This window comes from Mustelus asterias, chromosome 6 (assembly GCF_964213995.1).
Source record: "Mustelus asterias chromosome 6, sMusAst1.hap1.1, whole genome shotgun sequence".
In the NCBI taxonomy this organism is placed as follows: domain Eukaryota; kingdom Metazoa; phylum Chordata; class Chondrichthyes; order Carcharhiniformes; family Triakidae; genus Mustelus; species Mustelus asterias.
Genome location: NC_135806.1, coordinates 127,441,924 through 127,463,874, shown reverse-complemented (window position 1 = coordinate 127,463,874; position 21,951 = coordinate 127,441,924). Strand labels below are relative to the sequence as shown.

At 46.7% G+C, this 21,951-nt stretch overlaps 1 protein-coding gene across 4 annotated transcripts in view; it reads right to left on the bottom strand.

The window, feature by feature from the left end:
* Nucleotides 1-21,951, bottom strand: part of asb5b (ankyrin repeat and SOCS box containing 5b) — a 62,382-nt gene that overhangs the window by 20,017 nt on the left and 20,414 nt on the right. The window contains exons 1-2 of one of the 4 annotated variants that reach the window (XM_078215106.1): nucleotides 21,068-21,230; nucleotides 209-278 (exon numbers count right to left, since the gene is read on the bottom strand). The exons of 1 other annotated variant lie outside the window; for it this stretch is intronic. In XM_078215106.1, coding sequence (XP_078071232.1) covers nucleotides 209-278 — 70 coding nt within the window. In that variant the 5' untranslated portion in view covers nucleotides 21,068-21,230. Of the gene's footprint in view, nucleotides 1-208; nucleotides 279-21,067; nucleotides 21,248-21,951 lie in introns of those variants that run through there. 2 more of the 4 variants (XM_078215107.1, XM_078215105.1) reach the window with 2 other exon arrangements.

The window sequence follows — 21,951 nt, the reverse complement described above, 5'->3', positions numbered from 1 at the left end:
TGAAACCTTACAACCTTTAAAAAAATATCTGGATGAGCACTTGCTGTATCATAACATTCAAGGATATGGGACAAGTTCAGGAAAATGGGATTAGCGCGCCTTTCGTGGTAGCTACTGTCGGTGTGGACTCGATGGGTCAAAGGGGCCTGTTCTGCACTGTATGACTCTATGACTCTACATAACAAATAGCTGAACACACAAAACAAACCTGAATCAATATCCAAGACAACCCCTGCTGCATTCCAGATCAAAGCATGCTCCATCTCTACTTGATGCATCTATGGGATTATTCACAAAGGAATATGTTAAGATTTCGGAATTCCTACACACCGTAATTTTGGCCCCATGATTTGATGATTTACCAAAATGATACATATACAAACCTCATGCTTTAAAAAATATTAAACAATCTACTATCTAGATTTGAGTGCCCTGGTCGTCTATTTTCTGACTCGAGCCAAGCGTAATGACTATTAAGTTAAAGTTAAGTTTATTTATTAGTGTCGCAAGTAGGCTTACATTAACGCTGCAATGAAGTCACTGTGAAAATCCCCTCGTCGCCATACTCGGGCACCTGTTCAGGTACACTCAGCATGGCCAATGCACCTAACCATCATGTCTTTCAGGCTGTGGGAGGAAACCAGAGCACCCGGAGGAAACCCACGCAGACATGGGGAGAACATGCAGACTCTGAACAGACAGTGACCCAAGCCAGGAATCGAACCCAGATCCCTGGCGGTGTAAGGCAACAGTGCTAACCACTGTACCACCATGCTGCCCTGTATCCCAACCCTACCATTTGCACTACATCTATGAATAAATATTTATATTTGCTGTTGAGAGCTGTAATGATATATTTCATTTGTAATAAAATTCATATCTATGTATGGATATTTGGCACATTAATAGCCATTTGGGGTGAAGGCCTTTATACACTGACTGGGTCCTGAAGGTAAATTCTCTGTCCCACTACACTTGTTACTTTTGCTGATCAAAGAATTCTGGCTGGGTTTGAACTTTGAACAATTTGGAATAATGAGGGATAGGGAACCAGCTGTCTGTTTAACATCTCTCGCAGTTTTTCCTGAGGACAGTGGAAATTAGATTATTCCCCTGTTTTGTTTCATTGCACAAAGTCAAAAGGTACTCAACTGGGTCTCGATTTACATCTTGTGGAAGAGAGAGAAGTTTATTTTTTGCTGCACTTTTCAATGAGATTCAGTCAGAGGAGTGACACCAGCTTCTTTTTAGAATCATAGAATCCCTACAGTGCAGAAGGAAGCCATTTGGCCCATCGAGTTTGCACCGACCACAATCCCAGCCAGGCCCTATCCCGGTAACCCCATATATTTACCCTGCTAATCTCCCTGATACTAAGGTCAATTTAGTATGACCAATCAACCTAACCCGCACATCTTTGGACTGTGGGAGGAAACCCATGCAGACACGGGGAGAATGTGCAAACTCCACACAGACAGTGACCCGAGGCCGGAATTGAACCTGGGGCCCTGGCACTGTGAGGCAGCAGTGCTAACCACTGTCATATTATTTCCTGTCTTTCGATCGTTAAGAGGAAAAAAGGAACTGGACACTTGAAAAGCATCTGCCCAACATTAGCTGATAATCCCATTCCCTAAACTACAAAAGAACAAAGAACAAAGAACAGTACAGCACAGGAAACAGGCCCTTCGGCCCTCCAAGCCTGTGCCGCTCCTTGGTCCAACTAGTTTGTATCGTTTGTATCCCTCCATTCCCAGGCTGCTCATGTGACTATCCAGGTAAGTCTTAAACGATGTCAGCGTGGCTGCCTCCACCACCCTACTTGGCAGCGCATTCCAGGCCCCCACCACCCTCTGTGTAAAAAACGTCCCTCTGATGTCTGAGTTATACTTTGCCCCTCTCAGCTTGAGCCCGTGACCCTCGTGATCGTCACCTCCGACCTGGGAAAAAGCTTCCCACTGTTCACCCTATCTATACCCTTCATAATCTTGTATACCTCTATTAGATCTCCCCTCATTCTCCGTCTTTCCAAGGAGAACAACCCCAGTCTACCCAATCTCTCCTCATAGCTAAGACCCTCCATACCAGGCAACATCCTGGTAAACCTTCTCTGCACTCTCTCCAATGCCTCCACGTCCTTCTGGGAGTGCGGCGACCAGAACTGGACGCAGTACTCCAAATGTGGCCTAACCAGCGTTCTATACAGCTGCATCATCAGACTCCAGCTTTTATACTCTATACCCCGTCCTATAAAGGCAAGCATACCATATGCCTTCTTCACCACCTTCTCCACCTGTGTTGCCACCTTCAAGGATTTGTGGACTTGCACACCTAGGTCCCTCTGTGTTTCTATACTCCTGATGACTCTGCCATTTATTGTATAACTCCTCCCTACATTATTTCTTCCAAAATGCATCACTTCGCATTTATCCAGATTAAACTCCATCTGCCACCTCTCCGCCCAATTTTCCAGCCTATCTATATCCTGCTGTATTGCCCGACAATGCTCTTCGCTATCCGCAATTCCAGCCATCTTCGTGTCATCCGCAAACTTGCTGATTACACCAGTTACACCTTCTTCCAAATCATTTATATATATCACAAATAGCAGAGGTCCCAGTACACAGCCCTGCGGAACACCACTGGTCACAGACCTCCAGCCGGAAAAAGACCCTTCGACCACTACCCTCTGTCTCCTATGGCCAAGCCAGTTCTCCACCCATCGAGCCACTTCTCCTTGTATCCCATGAGCCTTAACCTTCTTAACCAACCTGCCATGTGGGACTTTGTCAAATGCCTTACTGAAATCCATATAGACGACATCCACGGCCCTTCCTTCATCGACCGTTTTTGTCACTTCCTCAAAAAACTCCACCAAATTTGTAAGGCACGACCTCCCTCTTACAAAACCATGCTGTCTGTCACTAATGAGATTGTTTCGTTCTAAATGCACATACATCCTGTCTCTAAGAATCCTCTTCAACAACTTCCCTACCACGGACGTCAAGCTCACCGGCCTATAATTTCCTGGGTTATCCCTGCTACCCTTCTTAAACAACGGGACCACATTCGCTATCCTCCAATCCTCAGGGACCTCACCCGTGTCCAAAGAAGCGACAAAGATTTCCGTCAGAGGCCCAGCAATTTCATCTCTCGTCTCCCTGAGCAGTCGAGGATAGATGTGGTAGGTGGTGGTGTAATAGTAAATCACTGGGCTAGGAATCCCCAGGCCCAGGCTAATGCTGTGGGTTGAAATCCCACCATGAAATTCAAATTTAGCTATTAAAATCTGGAACTGAAAATTAGTCTCAGTGATGGTGAGTATCATTGATAGCCGTTTAAAAAAAAACATCTGGTTCACTAATGTCCTTTAGGGAAGGAAATCTGCTATTTATACCTGGTCTGGCCTACATGTGACTCCAAACCAGCAATATGGTTGACTCTCAACTGTCCTCAATGGCCTAACAAGCCACTCAGTTCAAGGGCAATTGGGAATGGGCAATAAATGCTGGTCTTGCCAGTGATGCCCACATCCCATGAAAGAATTAAACAAAACTGGCCTCTTAAAAGAGGGGAGGAATCATAGAATCCCTACAATGCAGAAGGAGGTCATTTAGCCCATCAAGCCTGCACAAACAACAATCTCACCCAGATCCTATTCCCGAAACTCCACATATTTACCCTGCTCATCCCCCTAATGCTAAGAGGCAATTTAGCATGGCCAATCAACCTAACCCGCACACCTTTTGAAACATTGGCAGATATTTTTTGGTTTATGCAAATATCAAAGAAAGACTTGGATTCCAAATCTCACTTCGCAACCTCAGGGGGTGGAATTTTCCCATCCCGCCCGCCACGGCAATCGTAGCGGGCTGGACACGGACCATGCAAAGGTCTGTTGACCTCAGGTGAGATTTTCCATTCGTGGGACGAGCGCAGCTGGAAAATCCCACCCAGGATGTTTCAATTGCTTAATAGCTAATGGAGTACTTCTAAAGTGTAGTCATTATTATAGGAAATGTGGCAGCCAATTTGTGCACAGCAAGCTCCCACAAACAGCAATGTGATAATGACCTAATAGTCTGTTGATGGAGTGATAAATATTGCTCATGAGACAAAGAACAAAGAACAGTACAGCACAGGAACAGGCCCTTCGGCCCTCCAAGCCTGCGCCAATCACATTGCCCTATCTAGATCAACCACCTGTATCCCTCTATGCCCCGCTTCTTCATGTGCCTATCAAGATAAGTCTTAAATGTCACTAATGTAACTGCCTCAACCATCTCACTTGGCAGCGCATTCCAGGGCCCCACCATCCTCTGTGTAAAAAACTTCCCCCGCACATCTCCACTGAACCTTTCAGGAGAACACCCCTGTTCTTCTTTCAAATGGCGCCTTGGGACCTTTGACACCCATCCTAAGAGAACAGACTAGACCTTGTTTTAACATCTCATCTGACGCACAGCACCTCTGACAGTGCAGCACCAGCGCAGTACTGCACTGGAGCATCAGTAAATATTTTTGCAGTCAGGTTTCTGGACTGGGACCTATAACCATCTAACTCACTGGTGAAAGCCATAGCACGAATATCACTTATAGGACCATTCAAGAGCAGTATTTGCCAAATCTGCAATGTCAATATTTGCGAGATATTCCTCATTGCACCAGACACTTAATAGGTTATTTAGTGAAAGCACGGAGGGTGAATACTACAACACAACCAGGCACCTGTGATGTCTAAATGCTGGTGCGCCAGCCTAAGTTGGTGCTCCACAGGGCTTGGCACCAGACGGTAGTGTGTAGGCTCATGTGGAGTTTCTCACCATCTGCCAGTTGAACATATCAAACAGAAGGCTGATCACGTCCAAGTGAGCAAAGGAATGATTGGATAACAAGGCTGCCCTGTGAGGCATTGGAGGATAACCCCAGAAGGTGTTCCATGGCAACACTGGCAGCCGCCTGGGTACAGATTCTCCATTTCCTTTCCATTGACAGCAGATTGACTCGTGGGAGAAACTAAAGAACAAAAATTTCTTCCTTAAAGGGAGTTGTGGGGGGGGGGGAATATTTAAAAATTCCAACGATAGCTGCGGATTCCTAGATTCAGGGCAGAATGGAAGGAGCGACGCACGAAAATTTTTAAATTAATTTAAAAATAGCTGAAAATTTTTAGGTAGAGAAATTAAATGCTACAAACACACTGCTGCCCAGCAAACACCTGGAAGAGAAAGCTAGGTTAATGAATTGAATGAGGTGTCTTTTATTCTGCTTTTAGTTTAAAAGTACACATTCCCCTATAGAAACAGAGTGGAGTACAGTAAAATGGGAGTTAGGGAACTGGGTTTGGTTTAGCAGGTTGGTCCCGTGGTCTAATATAGCCTGACAATGTTTCCCACTTCCAATAAGTAACTCTGGTCTGACTCAGGTATGTTACTTGAAAACTTCTTTATTTACACCGTATACGCCATGATGAGCTACGAGGTTTGGGTACAGACTATTCCCCAGAGTCTCCAGCACATGACTGCTGTTACATATTACCATCTCATTACCATAACTATTAACCTATTATATTGTGGAACAAAGGGACCTTGGCATATTTGTCCATAGATCTCTGAAGGCAGAAGGGCATGTTAGTGGGATGGCGAAAAATGTATAGAAAGTAAAGTTTATTTATTAGTCACAAGTAAGGCTTACATTAACACTGCAATGAAGTTACTATGAAATTCCACAAGTCACCACTGTCCGGCACCTGTTTGGGTCAATGCACCTAACCAGCACGTCTTTCAGACTATGGGAAGAAACCGGAGCACCCGGAGGAAACCCACGCAGACACAGGGAGAGCGTGCAAACTCCACACAGACAGAGACCCAAGCCGGGAATCGAACCTGGTGCTGTGGAGCAGCAGCGCTAACCATTGTGCTACCGTGCCGTGGAACACTTGCCTTTATCAATCAAGGCATAGATTACAAAAGCAGGGAAGTCATGCTGGAGTTGTACAGAACTTTGGTGAGGCCACAGCTAGAGTACTGTGTGCAGTTCGGCTTGCCACATTATAGGAAGGATTACACTGGAGGGGGTGCAGAGGAGATTCACTAGGATGCTGCCTGGGATGGGACATTTAAGTTATGAAGAGACGTTGGATAGGTTTGGGTTGTTTTCGTTGAAGCAGAGAAGACTGAGGGGCGACCTGATTGAGGTGTTCAAGATTATGAGGGGCATGGACAGAGTGGATAAGGAGTGGCTGTTTTTAATTGAAAGGTCAGTTACGAGGAGGCACAAGTACAAGGTGAGGGGCAGGAGGTTTAGGGGGGATGTGAGGAAAAACATTTTTACCCAGAGAGTGGAATGCGCTGCCTGGGAGGGAGGTAGAGGCGGGTTGCCTCACATCCTTTAAAAAGTACCTGGGTGAGCACTTTGCACACCATAACATTCAAGGCTATGGGCCAAGAGCTGGTAAATGGGAATAGGTGGGAGGTCAGGTGTTTCACACATGTCAGTGCAGACTCGATGGGTTGAAGGGCCTCTTCTGCACTGTATGATTCTATGATTCTATACAGGTTTGACTCGAACTGAGATACCAATTGGCTCGAAAGAACACAAGAACAGAAGATGCTAGAACATCTCAGTAGGTCTGAAGGCAAACAGAGCTAACCTTTCGAGCATGGATGACTCTTTGTCAGTCGCTGAATTGAAAGAACACAGTCTAAAGAATTAGATCCTGCTGTGCAATTTTCTCTTGGGTTCAGTGAAAATAATTCCAGTGGAAGCCGCTTCTCGTGATCATGATTCAGACATAGTCGGAAACGTAAACATTAATTGTACCAATGGGAACTGGTAGTCACTGGAATTAAAAGCTCGCTCCATTAAAAACTACTGAAATTATTGGTCTCAAAGTGGCAGCATAGATCATTTTGAAACCAAGGCTTTATTCTAGTTATAATCTGAATTTGGAACATTGTGACTTAATTCTAAAATCTAGCAAGTATAATTTGTTCACAACAGAAACAGAAAATGCTGGAAAATCTCAGCAGGTCTGACAACATCTCTGGAGAGAAAATCGAGCCAATGTTTCGAGTCAGGGAAACGTTGGCCCTATTCTCTCTCCACAGACCCTGTCAAACCTGTTGAGATTTTCCAGCATTTACTGTTTTCTTTCAGATTCCAGCATCTGCAGTATTTTGCCTTTATCTTAAGCATAATTCCTTCCTCTGACAATGCACCTGACTGTTTTTGTAATTCAAATAGGATCTGATAAGGTGCCAAAAACGTTTTTTAAAAAATCAAATATATACCCTCAATCTAGTCAACTTTACACGAAAAATGCAGTAAAGAACATTTTATACACTGAACATCTTCAGTAAGGAACTTTCACAGTCGAGCTACAACATTTGTATTTGCAAAATAAGCATTTGCTGTTTTGTATTAAGATGTGCTTTAAATCATAAAGGAAGCAACGCCAAAAATGTTCCCACTTCTTACTAGTCCAAGCACAGCATCAACAGTCTGGAGCCATGACTCGAATCAGCTCCCAGGCAGGACACAAACAGCTTTTTGTGGTGCCAACTGTACGCTCTTGGTATCAGGCCTTTTGGCTGATGTGTCAGCTGCTTCTGCTATATTTAGACGCTCACGTAGCTTCAACTAACAGATCACTTTCACAGCATTTGGTGACAGGCACAGAAGCCACTGCCTTTTGTAGGCTGCGATTATAGAAAACACACCATGCAGTAACGCAACAGTACAATTAGCTCTCCACGTATTTCCCGTACCACCTTCCCCTGAACATGCTACCTAGATCTCCATCTCCCCACGGCACCTCAGACCAGGAGTAAGATTGCCAGTCGGGATTCATATCCACACCAATTCTCTCTCAGTGCCAGCAGACCCTGCCCCCTTTCTGTCACGGCCAACTTTGTCAGCGGTGTTCTCCATTTCATACCAACTCTGACCCTTCACAACCTTAGATACAAAAGCATTTTGCCCACACTTGACGGGTTATTATCTCAAAATCCAAATATAGCCCATCTGAAGGACACCTTAGGAGGAGGGGGTTGGGGGTGGGGTGGGGGGGGGGGGGGGGTGAATTGCAGTGTAAGCAATTAAGCATTTCAGGACTGTCAAATTTGAGCACCAATCGCAAAATACTGGGTCTTACACCACATGTTGTACTCATGCCAGGACAGAGTCACCAGCAGTTGAATGGCACTTTTCCACCTGAGTCAGAATTGTTGGGTTCAAACCCCACTCCAGACAGTCCTGCCGAGCAGGGACTCTGAATATTGGCTTGACATCCAGAGATGGCACTTGAGTCCAATTGGTGGCTCTCTTGCTCCCACCCAACCCCATGCCCCCACTCCACACATGGCATGGGGAATGCACTGTTTCTGGGATCTTGCTGTTTGCAACAATGAGACAACCCGGACTTTGCCAAAGTGTGCCATTCTTGACATTGTTTCCAGACGTGTGTGCACCAGTCATGCCCTCTCTCCCCATTTTCCCCGATTATAATTAACATTTAACGCGCTGGAGGTGTGCAGGGGAAACAATACTATGGTAATAGTACACTTCACCTGAGCAGAGGTCTGAAAGCCTGTGATTTCAAATAAACCTGTTGGACTCTCGCCTGGTGTCGTGTGACTTCTCATCTGGTAATAACTAAGTAATTGCGCCCTGGACAGACCTCTTTTCCACCTTCTTTCATCGGGAAAAAGATACAAAAGTCTGAGGTCACGTACCAATCGACTCAAGAACAGCTTCTTCTCTTCCCTGCTGCTGTCAGGCTTTTGAATGGAACTACATCGCATTAAGCTGATCTTTCTGTACACCCTAGCTATGGCTGTAACACTACATTCTGCACTCTCTCCTTTCCTTCTCGATGAACGATATGCCTCATCTATATAGCACGCAAGAAACAATACTTTTCACTGTATACTCATACATGTGACAATAATAAGTCAAATAAAACTAAATCAAATCAAAATTTGTATTTCAGTGGTGTTGATTGAGGGACGTAAATGATGGTTACCCTCAAAGGTGAGTCTGAGGACCATTGTATCTCTCTGTTTTGATGCAAGTCAGGCCCAAGGCCTGGGATCAGCTGCGGGTTGGACCTATCTGTTCAGGCACAGCAATGCACTTGGCTAGCATTGATAAATAGTTTGTACTATCATGATGGCAACATATCTTTGCGCTGAATTTCCTCAGGGTGGATCTATGTTTCTGGTGCCACTGGAACATCCAAGGTCAGAGCTGGATCAGTTATGTAAAGTACTTAGTGTCCCCAACCTCAGTGTGGGCGCATGTTCGGTGGGGTGGACATATACAAGGTAGAATACTTCCAAACTGCAATGCCAAAATTGAGTCCCACCAGAAGTTACCTACAATGCAGACAATCAGCATCCTATGTTACTGACTCAATATTAAACATTTGCAGTGTGATAATGGCACAGACCAGACCAAGACCCCAGTTTGGTTTAAAAGTTTATTTATTAGTGTCACAAGTAGGCTTACATTAACACTGCAATGATGTTACTGTGAAAATCCTCCAGTTGCCACACTCCAGCGCCTGTTCGGGTACACTGATGGAGAACTTAGCATAGCCAATTAACCTAACCAACATGTGTTTCACTCTGTGGGAGGAAATCGGAGAACCCGGAGGAAATCCACGCAGACACAGGGAGAACGTGCAGACTCTGCACAGACAGTGGCCCAAGCTGGGAATTGAACCTGGGTCCCTGGCACTGCGAGGCAGCAGTGCTAACCACTGTGCCACCATGCCACCCATCGCCCAAACTTGGGAGTTTTGGGGAAGCAGTGGTGTAAGAGTATTGTCTTTGGATTAGTAATCTAGAGACCCAAGGTAAAGCTCTGGGGAGCTGGGTTCAAATCGCAACATGGCAAATGGTGAAATTTGAATTTAATAAAAATCTGGAATTAAAAGTCTAAGAATAAAGAAGTAAGCAAAGTACAGCACAGGAACAGACCCTTCGGCCCTCCAAGCCTGTGCCGATCATGGTGCCCTAACTAAACTTCTGCTCGCTCCGTATCCCTCTATTCCCTCCCTATTCATGTATCCGTCCAGATGCCTCTTTAATATTGCTAATGTGCCTGCTTCCACCATCTCCTATGGCAGCATGTTCCAGGCACCCACCAATCTCTGTGTGAGAAACTTCCCCCACACATCTCCCTTCAACTTTCCCACTCTCACCTTGAATCTATGCACCCTAGTGCAGCCTCTGGCTTTCCAGTGAAAACAATCCTCGTTTATTCAACCTCTCCTCAAAGCCAACACATAGCCTGGGCGGCATGGTGGCACAGTGGTTAGCGCTGCTACCTCACAACGCCAGGGACCCGGGTTCAATTCCTGGTTTGGATCACTGTTTGTGTAGAGTCTACGCGTTCTCCCCGTGTCTGCATGGGTTTCCTCCGGATGCTATGGTTTCTTCCCACAGTCCAAAAGATGCGCTGGTTAGGTGCATTGGCCATGTTAAATTCTCCCTCAGTGTCCCTGAACAGGTGCCAGAGTGTGGCAACCAGGGGATTTTCACAGTGACTTCATGGCAGCGTTAATGTAAGCCTACTTGTGACACCAATAAAAATAAACTTAAGACTTCTAAAACACCCTCAAGACCAGGCAACATCCTGGTGAACCTTCTTTGCAGTAATGATGACCATTGTCAATTATTGTAAAAACCCATCTGGTTCACTAATGTCCTTTAGGGAAGGAAATCTGCCATCTTTACCTGGTCTGGCCGACGTGTGGCTCCAGATCCACAGAAATGTGGTTAACTCTCAAATGCCCCCTGACTGGATGTGGAGATCAGAAGCCTTCCTGGCAGCTCCAGCTCCTCATGTCATTGTTTCTATTATGTCATTTGCATCATTTCTTTTACCTCTTGTGTTCTTCTTCTCGCAGAGGGTGGTGAATCCCTGGAATTCTCTGCCCCAAAGGCTAGTGAAGGCTGGATAATTAGAAGTATTTAAAGTGGAGGTGAATAAATATTTGATAGATTGGGGAATAAAGGGCTGTGAGCAAGTGGCACAGAAAAGGAGTTGAGGCCGGCATAGATCAGCCATGATCGTATTGAATGGTGGGGCAGGCTTCGCCTGCTTCTATTTCTGGTGATTTTGTGTTCATATGTTTTCTGCCTCAGAGATATGCAATGATGATGGTGGAGGAGGCTTGAAGGGCCGAATGGCCTCCTCCTGCTTCTCGTTTCTATGTTCCTACGATGCCAGTTTCTAACAAAACAGGAGTTTTAATTACAGAGTTTTTAAAATGCCCGCTCTCGCGGACGTACAATTTCTTGCTTCCAGTTTGGTTTCTGTTTCTGAGTAACCACACTCAGGCTTGGCTAACAGCGCAGAGAACAGCCAAAAGACACACAGTTTAAATGGCTTAACACCCGACTCAGGTCACGGAAGTGGGAATAAGAGACAAGGCTGCTGAGTTTTCTCACCCCAGGGCTGTATAATATAACTTTAAAAACGTGACTCTTTTTGGGACTTTGCTGTGCCTTGAATAGACACAAGAAATAAGATAGTCATCAAATCGGAGAAGCGTTTTTACCCAGAGAGGTTCCTGATGATTCCTTGTCTCCTTCAATGGGGCTACTCGCCACTTCCTCCTGGTTTGGGGCCTGCTCGCTTTTGTTCCACCTCTCCCTGGGACCCTGATGCTCTACAATTGCGGGCCAAGTGCCCCATTCTCCCGCAGTTCCAAAATTGAGCTCCTCTCATTCAGCCACCGGTCTCCGTGTGACCCTTTTTACCAAGCTGACAACCCTCCTCGGGCTTCGATTGATTTCCTGCGGTGTCCACCATCTTGTATACTGTTGCTCTCATGTCCAAGAGTGAGGCTTCCATGGCAGCCCGTTCTATGGATATTGCGATCTCGAAAGTTTTTGAAGTCTAAATTCTCCTCCGCTAACAACCGTCGGCTCATTCCTTCCTGCAGTAACCCGCAGACAAGACGGTCCCGCAGTGCTTCCTGAAGGGAAGCTCCAAAACCACAGAATTCTGACAAGCATTTGAGAACCATGAAAAGTTTAATAATGTTTTTGCCCTCCAGTTAGTCCCACTTGTAAAACCTGTACTGTTTCACAATTTGCAAGTTGTGGTGCAAAATGTCCCTTTAACAACTTGCACAACTCCGCGTACGATTCATCAGCAGGTTTCCCTGGCTGCAGTATGTTCCTTAGGACTCCGAAAGTTTTACTACGCACTGTGCTCAACAATACTGAGACAATCAGGTCATCTTTAATCTTGTTTGCTGTAATAAAACACTGAATCTTTCTATGTAAGCCGAACATGCCTCAGTCTCCTCGTGGAACTCTCCGATGGTCCCGAATTTTCCCGCCATTTCGCCTAGGCAGTGGCAATGTTTCCCTCAGTGCGACAAGGCCCGAAGCCTGTTCCTCCATGCTTGTTAGGAATGGGTTAACAGACCTTCCAATTAAGTCCTAATTTGATGTCAACTATTCAATAGAAATCACTGATATATAAAGGGGCTACTGGTGGCACTGGGTGTTGATGGAGAATTGTATGTGGAGTTGGATCAAAGAAATAAAGGTAGTTTATGAAGAAACAGAGCTTGTGTCTCCTTTACTGAACTGCAACCTCGAGGCTCAAACAGTGCTGACTCCTGGCTGCTGATTTTGGCTCTCTGTAAACCGGTGGACTCCTCATTCACCCTGCCGTCCCCTGTGATCAGTAGTGCTGTAGTGAGTAGTTCTGTCGCTGCACCCTGATCCGAGTACCTGTTTTCTTTCCCTACTGCCTGTCTGATGCTTAGTGTGGCTGCCATGCGGTCTTGAACGTCTCCCTGACACAGTGTACTTGCTGTGGGTCCTTCACTGGTCTGGTGTGGTTCACAGTTGTGGAACTGAGGCACCGGCTCTCATTGCCAGTGTTAAGTCTGTAACTACTGGGGTGGTAGCTTCAAAGAAGTCACACCAAAGACAAGCCACAGGAACAGTAGGTTTATTTGAAAGTCTGTCATGGGCGGCACGGTAGCACAGTGGTTAGCACTGCTGCTTCACAGCTCCAGGGACCTGGGTTCAATTCCCGGCTTGGGTCACTGTCTGTGTGGAGTTTGCACATTCTCCTCGTGTCTGCGTGGGTTTCCTCCCACAGTCCAAAGGTGTGCGGGTTAGATTGATTGGCCGTGCTTAAAAAAAAAAAATTGCCCCTTAGTGTCTTGAGATGGGTAGGTTAGAGGGATTAGCGGGTAAATATGTAGGGATATGGGGGTAGGGACTGGGTGGGATTGTGGTCGGTGTAGACTCGATGGGCCGAATGACCTCTTTCTACACTGTAGGGTTTCTATGATTGTCCACCATGTGCTCCAGCCCTTGGGTAGCTGTTGGGGTGGTTTCCCAGGCAGTCACCCTCTGGGTTACCTCACCTGTCCTCTTAAAGGGGCAACGCCCCACATACATAACAATTAAGAATTGTGTTTAAGGGGCTGACTGCACTTTGCCTGTCAGCCTCCAGTTTCCTAACTTGACAGGAGGCAGACAAACTGCCTGGAGGTAGGCACTCAGTGGCAGGATGGGTAGCACACCTGATGGGGCCTACAGGCAGATAGAGGATGTCCTGTATGTCCTCCCCCATGGCTGGCTGCTTTTTCTGTTCTGCAATGAAAGGTTTTGCAAAGTGGTTGAGAGGACACCTTGTAGAGGTGGCCTCTCAGTTACTTACCTTGTGCACCAGCTGGGTGCTGCAATAGCCCTCCAGCTTGACAAGCCTGCCCAGTGTCGTTAATTAGACAGGAAACATGTCTTGTGCCAATTAAGGTGGATGGGGAGGGGGGGGTGGTGAGCACATGTGAAAATTCTAACTTTAATCAGTTCTTTGGAGCCAGGCTTCTGAACCAAAAACACACCTGGGCCATGATTCTCCCAAAAGTGCTGAATTGGCGGGAAAACTGCTCTAAATCCTGACTGTTTCTGTCATTTCAGCTTCAGACCTGAATCTCTGCACTCTGTGCACTGCAGAGGTCCCAATCGTGAATCTCATTAAAAACCCGGGGCGGGGGGCGGGGCCTATTCATGCTGGAGTTTGACAGTTCTGGAACTCTGCGCATGCGCAGTGGCCCCAAATTGTCAAACACCCGTTTGCTGGCCAGCCCGGGACCCCCACAGTGCTGCCACTCCAGCCACCTACTCACCTCCCCCCACCCCCACATGGCCCGATCACGGCCCCCACACCAATTCCTGGGCCAGCCCTGACCCTGCCCCCCTCCATTCCAGAGCGCCCCGATGCACAGCCCAGCCCACCCCACCCCCCCAGCAGTGGAGATCCCCTCACCCTAGCAGAAATCACTCCCCCAGCCCACCCCAATCGCTGCACTCCCTCCATCCCAGACCGATCCTATCTGCAGAGTGGCAGCGGGACTCCGCCATCCCCACCAATTGCCCCTAGGCCCTGACCACAATAGGCCCCACCTCCTTGGCACTTCCTGATGCCCTACGGGCAGTGCCAACATGCCCCTTGGGCATAGGCACATTGCCCCTTGGGCAGCACCAGGGGGCACAGGCTGGCACTGCCAGGATGCCCTTGCCCAGGGGGCACTACCCCCCATCGCCTGACTCCCTGGGGGGCCCTGATTGCCCCTTCCTCATTCCAGCGAGGTCTCCCGCTAGTCCCCTGAACGTGGGGAGCGAGTGGAAACCCCGCTGGAATGAAGTAATCCTGGCAGAGTGGGAGATTCAATCGAGACCTGAAAGTTCCCGATAATGAACTGCTAAGTATATTGAAAATACATTGAAAACAAATTTGATTGATTTACCTGCCTTCCCGCCGGTTTCCAGCGTGGTCTGAGCAGTGACTGTCCGCTGGCTCTGGGAGATGCGCATGTATTCCCGGCACATGCGCAAATCCCAGTACAACATCGGCAACGCACATCTCCCACCGCGACCCGCCAGAAAAGTTGCGGGTCGCGATGGGAGAATCGCAGCCTCGGTTTCTGTTCCCCACCAGTGAGGTAAAAGTTCAGCCCATGAACTTTGGCATTAACCAACCCTCACAACAACAACAAACAGGTGCGGTTCAGGGAATCAAGGGTCAAATACAGGGTATGTGACTCCAAGATGTTGCACAAGTGCCTTCCGGTTTTGTAATGGTGCCAAATATTGGGATTTCACAGAGCCCACTCTTAATGAATGAATAAATGAAATTTGGGCTCCCACATTGTAATGGGGAGCTGGGTTTAAAATTGACCTGAACCCAGCAGTGCAAGAGTTTTCTGACTCTACAAGCTAAGTGGTGGCTGTTGATTCAACAGGTTTGGTGCCAGTCTCAGCATTTTTTTATTCATTCGTGGGACATGGGCATCGCTGGCTGGCCAGCATTTATTGCCCATCCCTAGTTGCCCTTGATTGATACAACTGAGTGTCTTGCTAGGCCATTTCAGAGGGCAGCTAAGAGTCAACCACATTGCTATGGCTTTGGAGTTACATCTAGGCCCGTCCAGGTAAAGATGGCAGAGTCCTTTCCCTAAAGGACATTAGTGAACCAGGTGGGTTTTTCTGGCAATTGGCAATGGTTTCATGGTCATCAGTAGATTCTTAATTCCATATTTTTTTAAAATTCAAATTCCACCATCTGCCGTGACAGGATTCAAACCCCGGTCCCCTGAACATTACCTGAGTTTCTGGATTAATAGTTCAGTGATAATTCCATTAAGCCATCACCATTTTGGGCTAGGAAGAGCACAAGTACTGCTCTCGCAATCTGTGACCTCCCAATTAAGGAAGTCTTTGACTTACCCCAACCCTCCCTATTGCCCACTGAACACCCCCGCACCCCCGGCTCTAATCATGGGCCTTACCCTCTTCCTGATCATGGGCAAATCTCTAAGCTCCTGACTGCTGCTCACCTTCCTCAAGGAGGCCCTGGCTGTGGCCTCCTGTTGGGACTTCCAGCTCACTAGCCAGGTTGGCCATGTGGTTAGCTGAAGGATGTTGTAGTCTAAAACCATTATTACTGAAAAAAGAGACTTTTTTGTCGAAGACTGTTTTGCACTCATCAGGTCATGCGCAAGAATATAGTGCAAGGGAAAATCGACAAATTTATACTGTACGAGAAGAGAGCACTGACTGGTTGACCAGTGGACTCTGGTTGGTTGAGGTTTTGCCATGGAGATTGCACCAGTTGCTGGTGACTGACAGTTAACTGCCAAGAATTGTTTGATATTTAAACCAGGCAGCTTGACTCTGATTAGTCAGGTTGTCACTTACTTTGTTTCGCTGAAACAGGTGCAATGTGTGTACATGTTCTTTCTGAAAAGAACAGGGCCTTGTGTATTCATATATGCAGCTTCTGAAAATATGCCACACTAGGGTAATTGCTTAGCACACTGAGGATTATTTAGCAAATGTTGTCCAATCATGGAATCACTTTGATTTGACTTATTATTGTCACATGTATTAACATACAGTGAAAAGTATTGTTTCTTGCGTGCTATACAGACAAAGCATACTGTTCATAGAGAAGGAAAGAAGAGAGTGCAGAATGTAGTGTTACAGTCATAGCTAGGGTGTAGAGAAAGATCAACTAAATGCAAGGTAAGTCCATTCAGAAGTCTGACAGCAGCAGGGAAGAAGCTGTTCTTGAGTCGGTTGGTACATGACCTCAGACTTTTGTATCTTTTTCCCGATGCTTTGCTGAGGCAGCGGGAAGTGTAGACAGAGTCAATGGATGGGGGGCTGGTTTGCGTGATGGATTGGGCTACATTCACGACCTTTTGTAGTGCCTTGCGGTCTTGGGCAGAGCAGGAGCCATACCAAGCTGTGATATAACCAGAAAGAATGCTTCCTATGGTGCATCTGTAAAAGTTGGGGAGAGTCGTAGCTGACATGTCAAATTTCCTTAGTCTTCTGAGAAAGTAGAGGCGTTGGTGGGCTTTGTTAACTATAGTATCGGCGTGGAGGGACCACGACAGGTTGTTGGTGATCTGGCCACCTAAAAACTTGAAGCTTTCGACCATTCCTACTTCATCCCCGTTGTTGTAGACAGGGGCATGTTCTCCTTTACGCTTCCTGAAGTCGATGACAACCTCCTTCATCAGATCATGTTGGACAGTATGGGGGTGATTTTTGAGCCCTCATTAGCTGCCAGTGTAAACAGCAACGCAGGCCCAAAATCGCGTGAGATTTGCAAACTATGATTCTCACTGGCAAGATCTAATTCTCCGATTTTCCCTGCCCCTTACGTAATGAGGTTCCTGTTCCTTATGTCAATGCTATTTCAATAATAAATTTAAATATAATTAAAAAGGCCTTCCCAACAATGTGTTCCCCTCTCACTCAATAGTCATAGTCACTTCGCCGAATTTTACAACAAGTATTTAAAAACCGAAGCAGCTGAGGGGAAACCTGCCAGCAATGCCCTGCGAGGGAGAGGCATATGCCAGGACAGTGCACTGGCACCACACCTGGCACTGCCTTATGCTCGTGCCAACCTGACTGGCACTGCCAGGGGTGGGCCATCTGTGGAGCCCTGTGGGTGTTGGGGGGAGGGCTCCAGCTTACATGTGTGTGGGTTTGTCCGGTTTCTTGTATGGGGAGATGCCACCTTGATGCTTGGAATGTCGCCCCAATGCCTGTGTGGGAGGAGATTTGTCCCAATGCTTGTGGAGGGGGGAGGTTTCTTTTTAATGCAGAACGGGGTGCCCATTTGAGATGGTGTCCCAATCTCTGTGGAGCTGGCATTGCCAGCTCTATCAGGCCCCGCCCTGCCAGAGTGATGGCAGAGACCGCACCTCCAGATTCTCTGTCTACTCGATAATCTGGAGAGAAAACTAGGCTGTGCAGCTGGAAAGCTACACACCGGTTATCCCGCTGAAACTGACAGGCTGACAAACTATGGGAAAGTTCTGCCCAGTGCTTTGAGCTTTGCAAACCTGGGCTGGTTGGAATACAACCTGTACTTTTGCCCATTGCAAACAGCGGCTGGGACACGCTGCTTAATACGACCTGCCAGGCTTTGGGATGTACAGACGACATAACCAGATCGCACTGGCACTGAAATTTATACCCGACATTGCTCGTCCGTGTGATACACTGAACCTCTTTCTGGCCTGACGGCAGCATCCTGTTAGTGATGAATACCACTTGTGTTGCCACTGCATGGTAGCAGCGTGAAGCAGCTAGCTTCACCTGTTGCTCACATTTTTGAGATACCTTGCCCTTATAAGGTAATCTGTTCATGTGCAATATCCAGCACATGAATACGCGATGGCCGAGGGGTATTATCGTTAAATTATTCATCCAGAAACTCAGCTAATGTTCTGGGGAAAAAAGCAAATTACTGCGGATGCTGGAATCTGAAACCAAAAGAGAAAATGCTGGAAAGTCTCAACAGGTCTGGCAGCATCTGTAAGGAGAGAAAAGAGCTGACGTTTCGAATCCAGATGACCTTTTGTCAAAGCTTTGTCAAAGACTCGAAATGTCAGCTCTTTTCTCTCCTTACAGATGCCGCCAGACCTGCTGAGATTTTCCAGCATTTTCTCTAACGTTTTGGGGATCCAGGTTTGAATCCCGCCACAGCAGGTGGTGGAATTTGAATTCAATAAAAAAAAAATCTGGAATTAAGAATCTACTGATGACCATGAAACCATTGTCAATTGTTGGAAAAAACCCACCTGTTTCACTCATGTCCTTTCGGGAAGGAAATCTGCCATCCTTACCCGGTCTGACCTACATGTGACTCCAGAGCCATAGCAATGTGGTTGACTCTCAACTGCGCTCGGGCAATTAGGGATGAGTAATAAATGCTGGCCAGCCAGCGACGCCCATGTCCCACGAATGAATAAATAAAAAGAACCATGATTTGATCGAGGTAGCAATTATGCTTTGATGCGCCCTATTTCAGCATCAAGCTTACATGGTGAGCAAATGTCTCAGGCCCTATTTGCAAGATTGCCGATAAGACCAAGCTAATAGCGTGAGCAACTGTTACAATGTGTATACTGACCAGTGAAGTTTGGCTTGTGGGAGACCATGATCGTGAAAGCCCCGGCAGATTTCTCAATTAGTATATCAAGGAAAGGGAGTTCATCTAACAGCTCCATTTTAAACGTGAATTGGAATGCAAGATGGAGCCCGTTTAGGGAATTATTACGTGCAACGGCAGATTTAAATACAGAAAACGTATCATCCACTTATAGGAAATAAGAGAGGAGTAGGAGGTCAGGTGCGATTCCATCAAAGGCACGTTCCTCATGGAACCCAACAAAAGGTGAGAGCTGAGCCTAGAACCATGGCAACACAATGGATTTGGGCTTAAAGTTGAATTTAACTGCATAAGTTGCTAATTTTATAAGCCCAATGAATACTAATTCACGCAAGGGTGACAGGTCCAGATCACCAGTCAAAATATCTATGGCTTCCTTATGTGGAGTAAGAAGTCTCACAACACTAGGTTAAAGTCCAACAGGTTTATTTGGTAGCACAAGCCACAAGTTTTCGGAGCACTGCCCCTTCACCAGGTGAGTGGGAGTTCTGCTCATAAACAGGGCATATAAAGACACAAACTCAATTTACAAAATAATGGTTGGAATGCGAGTCTTTACAGGTAAGATACAGACAATGTCAGTCCTAACTGTCCTGGCTGGAGACAATACACATCTTTTTAACCTGTGCTTAACCCTCTCTCCACTCACATTGTCTGTACCTTTAAGACTTGATTACCTGTAAAGACTCGCATTCCAACCATTATTTTGTAAATTGAGTTTGTGTCTTTACAGGCCCTGTTTGTGAACAGAACTCTCATTCACCTGATGAAGGGGCAGTGCTCCGAAAGCTTGTGGCTTGTGCTACCAAATAAACCTGTTGGACTTTGACCTGGTGTTGTGAGACTTCTTACTGTGCCCACCCCAGTCCAACGCCGGCATCTCCACATCCTTCCTTATGTGGAGCATTGATGAGCAGGCAAGCCATATCAATGAGTACTTGGACATGGTATTGCCATTGAAATGCCACTCCTGTATGGGCCTCGCCAATGTGGAGGGGTCCTTCACCGTGTATGTAGAAATCTTGCTCGGAACTGGTTGCCACGCAACCATTTGGCCAATTCATGTTGTACAAAACTGGTTATAGATAAGGTTGGGCATGAAGAGACATCACGCACTCAGATGCAGCGAGCCATGAAAACAAACCCTGTCATATACATCACACAGCAGCTCATTGCTCTTACATGAGTTCAACAGGCATTTCTTTAGCTTACCTTCCAGCAAATCAGTTCGGTCATGTTGAGGGGCAAGTCCAGTGGATTCAAGCTTGGACCATTCATTAAGAATGGCATGCATATTGTTGACATTGTCACACTTGTTAAGGATGACTATTTAACTGAAGTCTTGCCATTAAGATTGGCAACATCCATGCATTACTGCGTCATGGTTTATGATCCAGGATCTCTGCGACCCCAGCATTGCTGTGTCACAGGTCATAGATGATCATCTATGATCCATGATCTCTGCGACCCCAGCATTGCTGGGTCATAGGTCATAGATGATCATCTATGATCCGTGACCTCTGCGAACCCAGCATTGCATTGCTGTGTCCTTCTGCCGTTTTGGACCTTCCCCAATTTCACCCTTCCCGTCCATATCGGAGTCAAGTTTTCCCTACCTGGCATTCCCAGATTTCTGCTGGTGCTTTGGGAATCATATTCCAATATTCTATCTGTTTACTTCTCCCTAAAGGCCAAAAATAAACGGTGGTCTTGCTAAGCTGATTACAGTGTGTAGCAGTGCCATTGACTTTAAACTTGGACCAGGGCCAAAAAGCATGAAGTACACATTCACATTACTGTGGGGGTTATTGTGTAGGAGGGGGAGGGGTGTTCTATGCTTGTAATGCAGTTCTATCATATCTTGAGAGTGTTCTTTCGCAAAGGATTCACACCTCGCCATAAAGTTCCATAGGGATAGATTGGAATAAGTCCGATTATTTCCCTAGGTACAGCGAGGGAGATATTTACCTGCCTTTGCATTATTCCCTCAAGAGACCAGTAACACAGTCACTTTAAGTAGCATATCTTCATGTGGAGTTTTTGTACTGACCTTGGCTGGTGAGGATCCCCCAGACTGCCTTTCTTTTGCTCGAAGGTTCCCCAGGAATTTCTAAAGGCCTCTTGTTTACAGACTGATCAGTAAAGTGCCTCTGAGCTGAGGTGTTCTTGGACATGTTTACATTAGCTGTCCCTGCAGCAACCTAGACAGCAGTGAGCTGCTGGTGTGTGTGTGGTGTGTGTGTGTGTGGAGGGGGGAGGGAGTGGTTTACACTGTTTCACAACTCTGATTGGGTGCTGGAGTATTTTTATCCCACAATAGTTAAAGGGAGCATTTTTTTGGGGCTAAGACTGACAGCACAGTCGGTTCATTCACTCCCACTTGACGTGCGGGAGTAACCAAGCTGCGTGACTCAGAGAGAGAGATGTGCAATCCTCGACTTCAATAGTACACAGAAACGCCAGACAGAATAGAGCCACCACCCCTGCCTTTTCAATACAAGATGCTGTATTTTTTTATAATACTCACAAACCTTTCACAGAGTCCCTGCAGTGCAGAAGGAGGCCATTCGGCCCATCGAGTCTGCACCGCCCACAATCCCACCCAGGCCCTATTCCCATAACCCCTCATATTTACCCTGCTAATCCCGCTCACATCAGGGTCAATTTAGCACGGCCAATCAACCTAACCCGCACTTCTTTGGAGTGTGGGAGGAAACCGGAGCACCCGGAGGAAACCCACGCAGACACGGGGCGAATGTGCAAACTCCACAAAGACAGTGACACAAGCCAGGAATTGAACCCGGGTCCCTGGTGCTGTGAGACAGCAGTGCTAACCACTGTGCTACTGCGCTGCATGAACACCACATGAGTATTGAGCCTGAAGTATTTATAATCTTCAATGAACTGCTAGCTGGAGTTATTGAACACTCCATC